This window comes from Chaetodon auriga, chromosome 9 (assembly GCF_051107435.1).
Source record: "Chaetodon auriga isolate fChaAug3 chromosome 9, fChaAug3.hap1, whole genome shotgun sequence".
Classification (NCBI taxonomy): domain Eukaryota; kingdom Metazoa; phylum Chordata; class Actinopteri; order Chaetodontiformes; family Chaetodontidae; genus Chaetodon; species Chaetodon auriga.
In genome coordinates this window covers 17,720,177-17,732,500 of record NC_135082.1, presented here as the reverse complement: position 1 = coordinate 17,732,500, position 12,324 = coordinate 17,720,177, and the positions used below count along the sequence as shown (strand labels likewise).

Here is a 12,324-nt window from a genome sequence, read left to right as displayed (position 1 = left end):
TCTAACAGGTCAACTTGACCTGGAAACCCTAAACTTACTGAAATAGTGCTTTTCACATTAACTTTTTTGTCGCTTTTATGTCTCCCTCCAGCTTGCTCACTGGCGGCCGGCAGACTCCCCAAAATCCAGGGAGGGTCGAGAAGGTACGCTCCCTGTTTTTGCTCCTGCACTGCTTCATGGAGCTGACAGAGAGGAATCAAACAATGACTGTACTGATTTGTCTCCACCAGTGCGGCGGTGGTTGGAGGTGTATTCGAGGAGCGGCTGTGAGCCTCGTGACACTCTGGTGGAGGTTTGGCGGGAGTTGCCAGAGGAGACGCACCATCTCTTCATCCCATCCTGCGTGTCGGTGAGGCGATGCGGTGGCTGCTGTACTGACGAGGCCCTGGAGTGTGTTCCCTCGCTCACACACACACTCACCATGGAGGTAGAGTCACAGACACACATTAAATCCCCACCTGCGTCAGGGTAGAACAGTAGATGATTAATGAGAACAGTGAAAAGATGTTTGCAGTTTAACGTGATTTTTTTCTGACCTGTGTGCAGCTGATGAGAACCTCCTTCATGAAACATGAGCTCATTGAGCTGCCCTTCGTGGAGCACAGCCAGTGTGAGTGCAGGTAATAAAGCACGTTGTCAGCGTCTGTAGATGTATGGTATAACTTCTGTTTCTTGACCTCACTGCACCGTCACACTGACTCCATCTGTTTTATCTGTTTGCAGATTAAAAGATCAATTTCAGCCAACACCAACTATAAGGTAACGCTTCATTCCTTCCAACTCTTACCATTATGGATTTTAATCTCTCCTTGTCTGTACACGCTTAATCGTGTGTGAGTGATCTGTAAAATCTCATGTTCCATCATCTCTAAGGACTTTATGAAGCCCCATCTGTGTGGCCACTAATGATGCCATTACAATTCTGCTGCTGATGTTATTGATGAGAAGGAGGCAGGCGGAGGAGGGATTCAGTCAGAAACAGTTCTGATGAAACCCAAGAAGCCATAAGTGGCTTAATAGTGTTGAAAAGAGGTTACAGTATCAGATATTGCTCTTCTATTCATTGTCTGAGGGCAGCATGCCTTAATCCATTTCATTTTGTCAGTCATTGATTGGACTATTTTGAAAACTCTTGTTTGCTCCAAAAGTTCAGCATCTTCGGTCCATGTCTCAGCTTTTAAATGCAGGAAGTTATCAGATCAAGCCATGAAACATGTCAGTGTTTGCTTTCATCATCCTCATGCTTATTTTACTGGTGCTTCTAAACCGCAAAAGTCTAGTAACGAAATAGTTGGATACTGATTATAATTTGGTCAGTTAGTTCAATACTTTTCTGAAGCTTTAAACACAACATCACCAGAGTTTTGCCCTTATGAGATGGCTGAGAATGTGAAGAGGTCATGTTATAAAGGTGGAAACAAACCAGGCACTTGTGGCTACACGGTGGGGTCTTATAAATCACCGTAATGCAATTGTGTCTAAAAAAAATTCAAGGTGATGAATTGCTCACTGTGATAGTTTCCTTATCTCAAGGCAAGCAAGTCAGTGGCCTGAAACATGATAGAAAACTTTTATGGTTCATTGTTCTGAATTTAGGTCAACTTATACCTGCTAAAAGTGAAGACATGTCCCTGTCCAGGCAGGAGACTCCATGCTGTTCAGGTTTGGTTGAGGGCCACTCGGGACTAACAGCTGTCCACTGTGAAAGAAACATTTCTGTTGGGTCCCTGATGTTTGTTTGTGTACCTCATACTGGCAGGTCCAACCAGACAATCATATGATTGCATCTTTAATGTTTATGTCCCCCTGCTTCCTGTTAGGATGTGGACATAAATAAAAGGATTCCAATGTATGTGTGTGTATGTGTGTGTGTGTGTGTGTGTGTGTGTGTGTGTGTGTGTGTGTGTGTGTGTGTGTGTCTGTGTGTGTGAGTGTGTGTACGATTTCTTTGGCCTTGTTCAGGCCTCATGTGTCTTTACGACTGAATCTCTACATGTATTTGCACATGTGTCCATTGCGCATTTTACCATAACTGTGTGTGAAAGTTTTCATGCGTGTGTGGATGTTTGTTTCTGTGTGTTTATGTGTGTGTGCCCCTCGGTGAGTTAGCATCTGTGTGACTCTCTCCCAGCATCCCCTGGGACAGCCCGCATCCTGTTGTCACCATAGTGATGATGTTATCTTTGCTGCCATGTGCTCTCTCACAGACTCACAGACCAGAGTCACGCATCCATGCTAGTAAATTAGAGCTCCAAAGACAACAGCAGCAGCAGCAGCAGCAGCAGCAGCAACACACTCTGTTATTAATGTCAGAGCTGAGCTGGTAGACACTGTTCCCATAATTTTATGTAGTTCAACATAGTTTGCAGCAGATGGGATTAGAGCAGAGACAGAAGGAAGTTTAAGCATGAAGCCAAAAAACAAAGCTGTGAGCCAGATGTACTTTGATATTGAGAGCACCAGTTTATATTAAAATGAAATACATTGTGCTCAACAGAGGCTGGGTACTCAAAATGATAACGAGGATAAGGATCAGCAAATTGTAGTGGACAGAGCTTTGTAAACTACCGTGGACATACCTCAAAACTGCAAAGCCAACAAGCATTTGGTTTCCCTCTCTGTCCTGGTAGTCAGTGATGTCACTGTTTTGCCTTCGTCCATCTTTGTTCCTGTCAGGGAATTAAATAGTAATCAACTCGTAATGGAGCCTTCTGGTCCGTGATCTGTCCTGCACAGTGGTGGAAGAAGTATTCGGATGTTGTCCTTCACTAAAAGAAGCAATACCGCGCAAAAACTGGACCGTTTTCCTCTGAAAAGTAGTGGAGCAGAAGTGAAGTAGCCTGGAACTAAAATACTCAAGTAAAGTACAAGTACCTTAGAATTGTGCAAAAATTAAGTAATTAATTTGCACCATTTTCATCCTTAATTAGTGAATTTTCTTGTCAGCCTCTGTCTCAGATACATTAAGTGATAATTGCCCAAATGGTGCAACTAATCCTAGTAAGACTATCACAGATTAACAATGGTAAAGATTGATAGATACAACAGAACCTATGTTACTGTATGATGTTACAAAAGAAAAATATCTCAACGATGGATAAAGCTGCAAAATAAAATACCAATCACAGACAACGATGAAAAGTTACTTTTTAAGAATTATCGTATTGATGTTGGAAATTATACACAAGTGAATGTATGTGAAGCTCCCTTGAAAGTCGGACTCTGGCTCTGCTGTGAGCTTCCTGTTTTGAGAAGGAGATTTATTGTGTTTTTTTGAAGGCCTAAATGTTTGTGTAAGGGCATAACGAACAGCGTTTTGAGATGAAATATATTGGGACTGGAGCAGGGTATTGTTTGACATTTTCCGATAACTAAGTGCAGATATGAAACCTGATATAAAGTTGTTTTCCTATGAAACCCTTTTATTGCTAAACCAAAGAAATCTGAGTAAACATTCAGCTGGGACATGAAGAACATTGGGTTGATTGAAGAATACATTCAATATATTCATCCAGGGAGCCTGATTTCAGTTTGGTTTTAATATGTATGACATTTTGTGTGTCTCATATTCCCAGGCCCTATCCAAAGCCAACGAGAAAAGACAAGAAAAAAGAGAGGAGAAAGTCCAGACAGAAGACAACTGGAGCCATCACAGCTGCGTAGGTTGAATATTCAGTACACACATTTAGTTTTTTAACTTGGTTACAAGCCTGAAGCTGACGTCAGCGCCAGTGTGACTGTTTGGATCAGGAAAAAGAAAACTAGGTTATCTGGTCTGCATTATTACTGAAGGACAATTTGTTTTACTGACACAAAAGTCAAGGTCTCACACACACACCCTCACCCCTAACACACTGTAACCCCCCCCCCCCCCCACACACACACACACACACACATCCACACACACATCCATCATTTTTGGGGACATTACATAGACATACATTCATTACCCTCACCCTAACCCTAACCTAAGCCTTAACCTAAGCCTAAACCTAACCTTAACCCAAGTCTTCACCCTAAAATTTAATGATTTACATAATGGAGACTTTTTGTATGGGTGTTTTGTCCTCATAAGGAAGGTGAGTCCCCACAATATTAGCAATACATGTACACACACACACACACACACACACACACACACACACACACACACACACACATACATACTCAGCATACACAGGAAATCCAGCTCACCTCCAGGACTCACCTCTGTGTAACACTAAACACAAGACACAAGACTAGTAAGCTTTATGAAAACAACACAGTCCACAGTAGCTATTCAGTCATATTTAACATTTACTGTCATCAGTTATATGACATTTAATTATTACACAACTCAAGCTGTTAAGATGGTCAGTTAGAAAAAGTACAGGTGAAAAAAACATTTTTCCAAAGTGTTCTGGATTCTGATTGTAGTCTGTTCTGAACGGTACTGACCAATCATGTTTGAGCTTGTATGCAGGTAAACAGTCTGTGTGGAGAGCAAAAGAGGCAGAGCGCATTGGCTGAAACACAATCTCAGAGCTCATCGGCTATCCTCTGATGACGATTCAGCTTTTTATTCTTTTTTTCTGAATTTATCTGTAAATGTCTTCTAAGCAATGACAAAAAAAAAAGACTACAATGTAAGTCCCAGAAACATTGGCTGTTGCCCCAGTGGCTAAATTGTCATCAGATGATAGCAAATGGGTAATGAGATTGCTGCTTCATGTACCGTGATTCTGTCCTGAGAAGTGAAGCAGTTAGCACTTTTTTCCTCACCGCTCTTTTTCATCTGCTCCCCCTTCACTTCACTGCCAGTCATTTCTGGGCTCCAGGGGCCAGAGGTGGCTCAGTTTGGGTGTGATGTCTCTCAGCACCCATCCATCACTCAGAACTGGCTTTATTCAGGCTCTGGCAGGGGTGAAATCTGTGTTTGCTCCCAAATGCCACCTCCTCTGTCTATGCCAGCGGCAGGCGTGGTCATCGGGATTTGAACAAAGATGGCCCCTCTCTGCCTCATTAAGTAACTTCATTAAGACTGCCAGCCTCCCAGGAAGACTGAGGCAGAACCAGCTCCAGTTAATGGACCAACTGACATGGAGAACTTTCTCAGACTCAGAAAGTACAGAGAGTCTAGAAGGAAACTGAAGACCTCATAGGCAACTGAGTGACGATAGCCATGGTAACGGACAGAAAGACAGACTGACCAGAGAGAGCAGAAAATTTGTTCGCAGGAAAGGAAACAGTATCCCACATTAGTCACACATCTCCCACACACTGCATTGTAGTGGGCTGGTTTCAGACTGGCACTGTGCACGTTTAAACAAGCCTTGCATTTTATTTTTAGCTATGCTAACGATGTGGCTTGAGATCAATAGCAAAATCTTTTTGACCCTGTATTGATCCCATAATGTGGCTCCAGCTATAGCAAAGTCAGTCAGTGTATCGGCCCACTGCTTTGGTCCAGACTGAAATATCTCAACAAATACTGGATAGACATTCATGATCCCATCACGATGAAGCCTACACACTTTCCCATACACTTTCCCCACACAAAGTTTCCCGTAGCATCACAAGCTGGACAATTGTGAAGTGTCTTAATAATTATGGTCTGGATTTTCATGAAGTTTGGCTCAGATAGTCAGATAATCAATGAATCAATAAATTCTGCGGATAATCAAACTGCTCTCACACCCCTGTTTCATGCAGGACCCATGCTCCCCCAACTCGTCCTCCCCCATCCTCTCCTCCTCCTCCTTCACCTCCTCCCATCAGCATCTCTCCCTCTCCATCACCATCTCCGGGGCCTCGTTGTCACCCCTGCAGAGGGAGGAGGTGGGCACTGGATGCTTCGTCTTGTCAGTGCCGCTGCACCATCAGAGCTGAGAGCTGCAGCCGGAAAGACCGAAGGCTCAACCCTCACCGCTGCAGGTCAGTCCACACGTAGCTGAAAAACTGTTTGCTGGTTTTGGAGTATTCCAATATCTAGGTAAAACAACAATACACAGACAGGGTCTACAGTATTGAAAATAGAGCCCCAAAAATACAGTACTGTATGAATCTTGAGCTGCATAATACAAAGATCTATATGTGTAGACCAGAGCATCTTCCCTAACCTAAAAAGGCAACCTAAAATCCTTTTCCTATACAGATTTTAGAGAACAGTTGATCAGTTGCTTGAACTTTTGATGCAGTGAGAAAGCTTTGTGGGACAGGCTGTAGCTCATGTAGTAGAATACACTGACTCTTAGTTGTGTGGTCAGTGCCTCAATTCTACATGTGAAAATGCCCTTGAGTGAGATGCTGAACCCCAAATTGTTCTTAATGTCACCAGACACATCCAGAATACATCTGCGAATCAGCTCTGTATCTGTCAAACAGGATTTCAAGCTCCAACCTTCCCCTCTCTGTTGTTTGTTGTTCCAGGTGTGACGCCATGAGGACTTGATGCATCCACCCACTTTCTTTTCACCTCCTTATTTCCACCAGTCACTGCTGATTCATCGCCCACTCTCAGTATCAGTGCCATGGAACATACAGACGCTCGGACATCCAGTACCTCAGCCTGAAGGAAACATTAACGGAAGCACACACAAGAACCTGTAGTAGAGCTCCGGTTTAGCTACAAGTGCAGCATTACAGCCTAAATATAGATCTATGTGTATGTGTGTGTGCAGCCAAACATCTTAGCACCTCCTTGCTTCTGTGGTAAAGCTTCTGTCTGTCCACATGTACATGCGTGTAGAATCACATAACACATCCCATGAGTGGAGGGATGAAATGGCAGCATGATGGCGACTTTGGGGCTTTGCTGTGGTTTGGAGGTTAGACTGCAAGACATCAGTGGAACCACGAATGACCACACTATACAAGAACAACGGACATGAAGAGGATGGACCTTCTGCTGGTGTCTGACATGATGACACTTCAGCGGAAGCTGACATTTGTTGTTTGCAGGCAAACTGTACATGGAGACAGATTCCATGGTGAAGTCAGGGCCAATTTTTGAGAGGAGGATTTGAAAAACAATTTCAGCAGATTACACATCCACACATTCACGCTCAGACATACCAGAAGGACATAGGACATGCACATGAACTGGCGCCCCAGTGTGCATGGACCTATAGTTGAGCTGAATGCTGGCATGGACTGTATATGTGTGGTCTCCCCACTGAAAGACCCAGGATGGGTTATCCCTGCAGCCGTTCTCTCTCATTCAAAGCGCATGACCACGGGCTAGCTCTCCAAGCCGCTTTCCAGCATTTGTTTAATTTTGGCCTTTTGTCTGCATCTTTCCTCGGCTCCTCGATTGAAAGCAGCCGCTTTGCCTCTCTTTGCCTCTCTTTTAGGCAGTGAGGAGAATGACAATCATGAGGCCTGGCGGCTGTCCACCGCTTCACACACAAACATTCACACTTATAATGCCAGGAACAGACAACACTACAAAGGCAGACACACACGGTCTCACTCACTCTGTGCTGTAGCAGCCACACATACATGCATATTTACACACACATGCAATGTGAAATGAATGCAGGTAGACATAAGCTTTTGTTTGTGCCACACCAAGTGTGAAAATATATGTCAGTTGTTTATATTTGCAATTTACTGCAAAATCTTCATTTAATATTGTATTATATGCCTCTGTTTTATATTTTATTATAATTCTGTCCATTTGATCGAAAAGATATTCTATATTGCAGAATGTGTCTTTGTTTTTGTCTGTTCATCTTTAATCCGTCTGCATAAAGAGTCACACTGGGTGGCCGGCTATGCACACTCGGCATCTAAACCCATACACAAATGTATAGAATTTAAACAGAGACGGCTCACACAGGGCACAGATGGGAGATTATATACATTATAATGTGTAATTCAAACAACCAGTGGGGCAGTGTTGTCCGCAGCACACAGAAACCAAGCAAATAGCCATTCCCAGCGCAGAGAAAGGAAAACATGGCTGTTTTTGTTGCATGTTACAGCCAGGATGGAAAGAGTATTATTCATTTGGAACATAACTTGTTTATATTCTGACTGAATCTCACGGTTTAACTCCATGTTAGTTCATGGCTGCTTGGCTGCTTGATGGGAACAGGGATTTGAACTGTGACTGTTTCAGAAAGGATGAGGTCTTGAGCAGCTTGTCAGTCAGCATGACGGACTAAAGCCAGAGCTCAGAGGACCTATAATGGTGGGTCATAGAGTGGTTTGTCCTGTGCTAAATTTTACCGAGAACATTTTGTCAGTGACATTTTAGCTCCATGATAAACAGTAGCTTTGAAACTACATGATTCATGTCTATACTCTCCCCGCAGTCCAGAGTCTGAATTATTTGTGTGTCAGCCTTGTGCAAAAGAACTTGTTTCAGCGGCTGGTGTGATAAGCTCTGTATTTATACTCTCCTGAGATGAGATTATTTTTTTCCATGGTTGAGTCCATTGTTCAGTGTTTGCTATTATTGTCAATCAATGCTTCAATCACTACCTCTATATCATAACATATTAATGACCAAGTATTAGAGCATTGTTATTACTTTGTCTGTGTTATTCAGACCTCTTTTATGATAAGGATGTTTTTTTTTTTATTTGCATTTAGCAATAAGCATAGTCTCCAGTGTAGAGATGTGGAGCTGCAGCAGATCTGTAGTGATTATCACTGGTTTAGAGGAACCTATAGGAGTTTTCTGTGTAGGTTTTAGTAATCTGAAGGGAAGAATTCGTCATATGAGGCGAACTGAGCTGGTCCTCTAAGCACAGACCTAGACACTGTGTGATAATGTGGAACAGGAGATGGTTTCCCAAAGTGTTTGTAGCCTCAAAATACTGGTGAGCATTTTTGGCTTTCAAGGGACATTTAGACATTTTGGGAAATACACACTGTGGAGAGTTAGATCAGAAGATTGATGCCGCTGTCATGTCTGTACAGTAAATAAAAGGTGTCAGCTTAGCTTAGCATAAAGACTGGAAACAGGAGGAAACTGCTTGCGAGGCTCTGTCCAAAGTTAAAAACAAAAATCCATGTAGCAGCACCTCTCAAACTCACGAGTAAATCACTTTCCTTTAATATGCATAAAAATGGAAGTGTGAGAAGTTGTGGTTTTACGGGGGGCAGGCAGGGGCGGTTGGGGCAGCAAACTGTTTGTTGGCTCTTAACATTTGCAACCAACAGACACTCCAGGAAGCCACTTTTTTCAACTAAGAAGAAGTCCAGCACATATGTTAAAAAAAACAATTTCACTTTAAGGTTTTCATATGGATTCAACAGGTGAGATATAGTGAGATTTGCAGGTGCTGGTGGGCAGATTTTACTCGTGGACAGAGCCAGACAGAGCTGTTTCCCCTTGTTTCCAGTGTTTAGCTATGCTAAGCTAACCAGCTGCTGACCTAATCCGGTATTTCCTGAACAGACAGGAGGGTGGTATCAATCTAAAAGCAGGACATCAAATAAGTGTGTTTCCCAAACTTTTCAACTACAGTTTTCTCACTCACTTGCAGCTTTTTCTGCTCATGCATTTGTTATTTTTGTAATAATTGTTTTCCAATGTTCCAGTCTCCATTTCTTGATAATATCACGTTTTGGGAAGAAGCAAACAAACATTTTGAGAAACCTACAGGTCCCTGAACCTCAGTACAGATTGCACTTGTGTTTGAGATTGCAAAGCACATTCTGTACATTAATCCACTGGAAAAATAATAACTTCTGTTGAAGGCAGAGGTGAAGGAGCAAATGGACTCAGACTGAAAAGCTCCACCCATGTAGACATGTACAACTTATCAAAAACATTCCACCTAAAAGAGTTGTGGTGCTCAGATGACTGTCTGAGGGCCTCTTGGGCTCCAGTTCTTACTTCTTGTTTCCTTTTTTTAAAGTACTAATTCTGAACAATAACAGCTAATTCCATCAGATAGCATTAGCATCATTTAGGCATCACGACTCCTTAAGATATACGTCTTGGACATATTAATAATCCTATTCAAATGTCCTGATCTTGTGTCAGTATCAAACATCAGTGTGCTTTGTATCTGCACAGTCTACATTGTACTGTAAAGGTAGCCCTGTTCTAGCCTCCAGTGTCTTAGCCTATAGAGACCCCTTACTAAACTATATAACATTTTATAATCTCTAATATCCAGCCGTGACCTTGTGTATGACGTAGTGCATACTTACTAGAGATGTATTTGTAACTTCATTTTAGCTGTACTTTGCAATGAATCTCTTCTCTGCAAATACATTGTACTACTGTAGCCTATGTATAAAGAAAAAAACCTACACTCTTTTGTTGCTGCTACACCATTTGTGCCCTATTATGATGTCTTTGTAGAAAACAATGCAGTTTTATGTTGTATTCGTATATAAATGCCAATTATTCGATTCAATGTCCACATAAAAGTGTGTACCGCATCGTCAAATATATTGAAAATGATACCAGGATACAACCGTGATGTTACAGATGTTATTAAAGGAAATGTCTTATTTTTCGTATACACCTCTGGTTTTCTTCCTCTCACTGTTTATCCACGCTGCTGTGCCCATCTGACATCCCTCTGCTTTGTCCTCATCTCGTTTTTTTTTTTAATCTCTCATTTGCTGATAATGAAAGGTAAACAGCCACTTTTGATTACAGTGACACCCTGGGAGTTGGGTACGGAGAATGTGTGTGTGTGTGATGTGAGGTGGTGTTATGAGACATAATATTGTTCCCTCTCCTCCTCTCGTTGGCACTGCTGAGTCAGAAGCTGGTCGAGTACAAAGGTGTGTAGCCCCACACCGTGTGATGGGAAATGACTGTTCATTTACTCAAGTACCGTTATGAGGCACTTTTACTTTTCTTGAATATATCCATTTTATGATACTTTATTCTTCTACTCCACTACATTTCAGAAGAAAATATTGTACTTTTCACTTATTTTGAGATCTACAGGTACTTGTTAATTTGTAAAATTAAGATTTCACACACAAAACACATGGGCAGTTGAATTTCTTCTTTAGCTTTGACTTGACCTTTGTCTTGGGATGCTCTGTAAAACATAAAAAAAACCCCTAATGCAATAATTTGTCAATCCTTTCTGACATATACTCAATTGAAAACAGTTCAAAGACAACATGTTTAATGTTTTACCTCATCAGCTTCATTGATTTTTGTAAATATCTGCTTATTCTGAATTGGATTTTCTATGAGTTTTACACAGCGTCCCAACTCTTCTTCCTACAATGCATCAAATACAATGAAATACATCAAACATATCTTAAAACTGTAAAACAAAAGCTAAAACCCACTACCACCCCCCCCACCCCCCCCCCTTAAAACCTTGAGTACATCCAGCTATTATCATCCAACCTGATCATCAGTGGATAAAACAACACCATCATCAGCAGTTTCACTAGTTACACCAAACTGTCAGTTGTGGCCATAATGGCTGCTGTTCAACATAAGTTACAGTGTAATTTGTGTTTTTGCAAGTGTGTGTGTGTGTGTGTGTGTGTGTGTGTCTGTAGATGTGTATTACTCATGTTGTGGGGACATAGATCATATTACGCAGTCACATTGTGGGGACTCACCTTCCGTATGGGGACAAAATACAAGCCTCATAATGTAAATCATGGGTTAAGGTTAGGCAAGTAGTGGTTATATGTATGGTTAGAGAAAGTCTCCAGGAAATGAATGTAAGTCTACGTAATGTCCCCAAGAGTGATGGAAACATGACTCTGTGTGTGTGTGTGTGTGTGTGTGTGTGTGTGTGTGTGTGTGTGTGTGTGTGTGTACGTGTGAGACAGAGCCTGGGAGGTGAGATATTGTCTTTGTATTCTTTGTACACACAGTACTTGTCTGCACTGGTTTTGCTGAGCACTGCGCCTTTTATTCCTGTGGCATCAGTGATGATGAAAATGACGATGACGATGATGACAGTGATGATGAAAGTTGCTGGCAATATGATGTCCAGTCCTCATTATCATCTCACATTACTGAGCAAACCTTAGACCAAAAGAGGGGTGATAAGTGAATGTCAGTAATATCAATGATGATTGATGGCATGTATGTAAGCAGCAGTTTAATTTGGCCTTCGGTCGTCGTCACAGTGTGTGAAGGAGAGAAAAGAGGAGAGGATGAAAGAGCAGAGAAGCTAAATGCTGCTGCCAACTTATCTGTCTGGAAGGGCATTATGCCAGTACTAAATATAGCTGCAAGATTAGGGAGACAGAGAGAGAGAGAGAAAGGACAGAGTGAGTCATCCATCTCGATACAGAGAAGATGCTTTTACTCCAAAATAGTTTGGTTTTTTCAAAGCTCTGCACTCGTCAGAAACCCCCCAAAAACACGTCATCGTACCGATGAATGATAAT

At 42.0% G+C, this 12,324-nt stretch overlaps 1 protein-coding gene across 1 annotated transcript in view; it reads left to right on the top strand.

Moving 5' to 3' along the window:
* vegfba (vascular endothelial growth factor Ba) overlaps positions 1-10,466 on the top strand; it is a 15,725-nt gene extending 5,259 nt beyond the window's left edge. Inside the window, exons 2-8 of the mRNA XM_076739572.1 lie at positions 92-143; positions 231-427; positions 547-620; positions 724-759; positions 3,576-3,659; positions 5,692-5,913; positions 6,409-10,466. Coding sequence (XP_076595687.1) covers positions 92-143; positions 231-427; positions 547-620; positions 724-759; positions 3,576-3,659; positions 5,692-5,913; positions 6,409-6,430 — 687 coding nt within the window. The 3' untranslated portion in view covers positions 6,431-10,466. The remainder of the gene's footprint in view (positions 1-91; positions 144-230; positions 428-546; positions 621-723; positions 760-3,575; positions 3,660-5,691; positions 5,914-6,408) is intronic.
* The last annotated feature ends 1,858 nt before the right edge of the window (positions 10,467-12,324 follow it).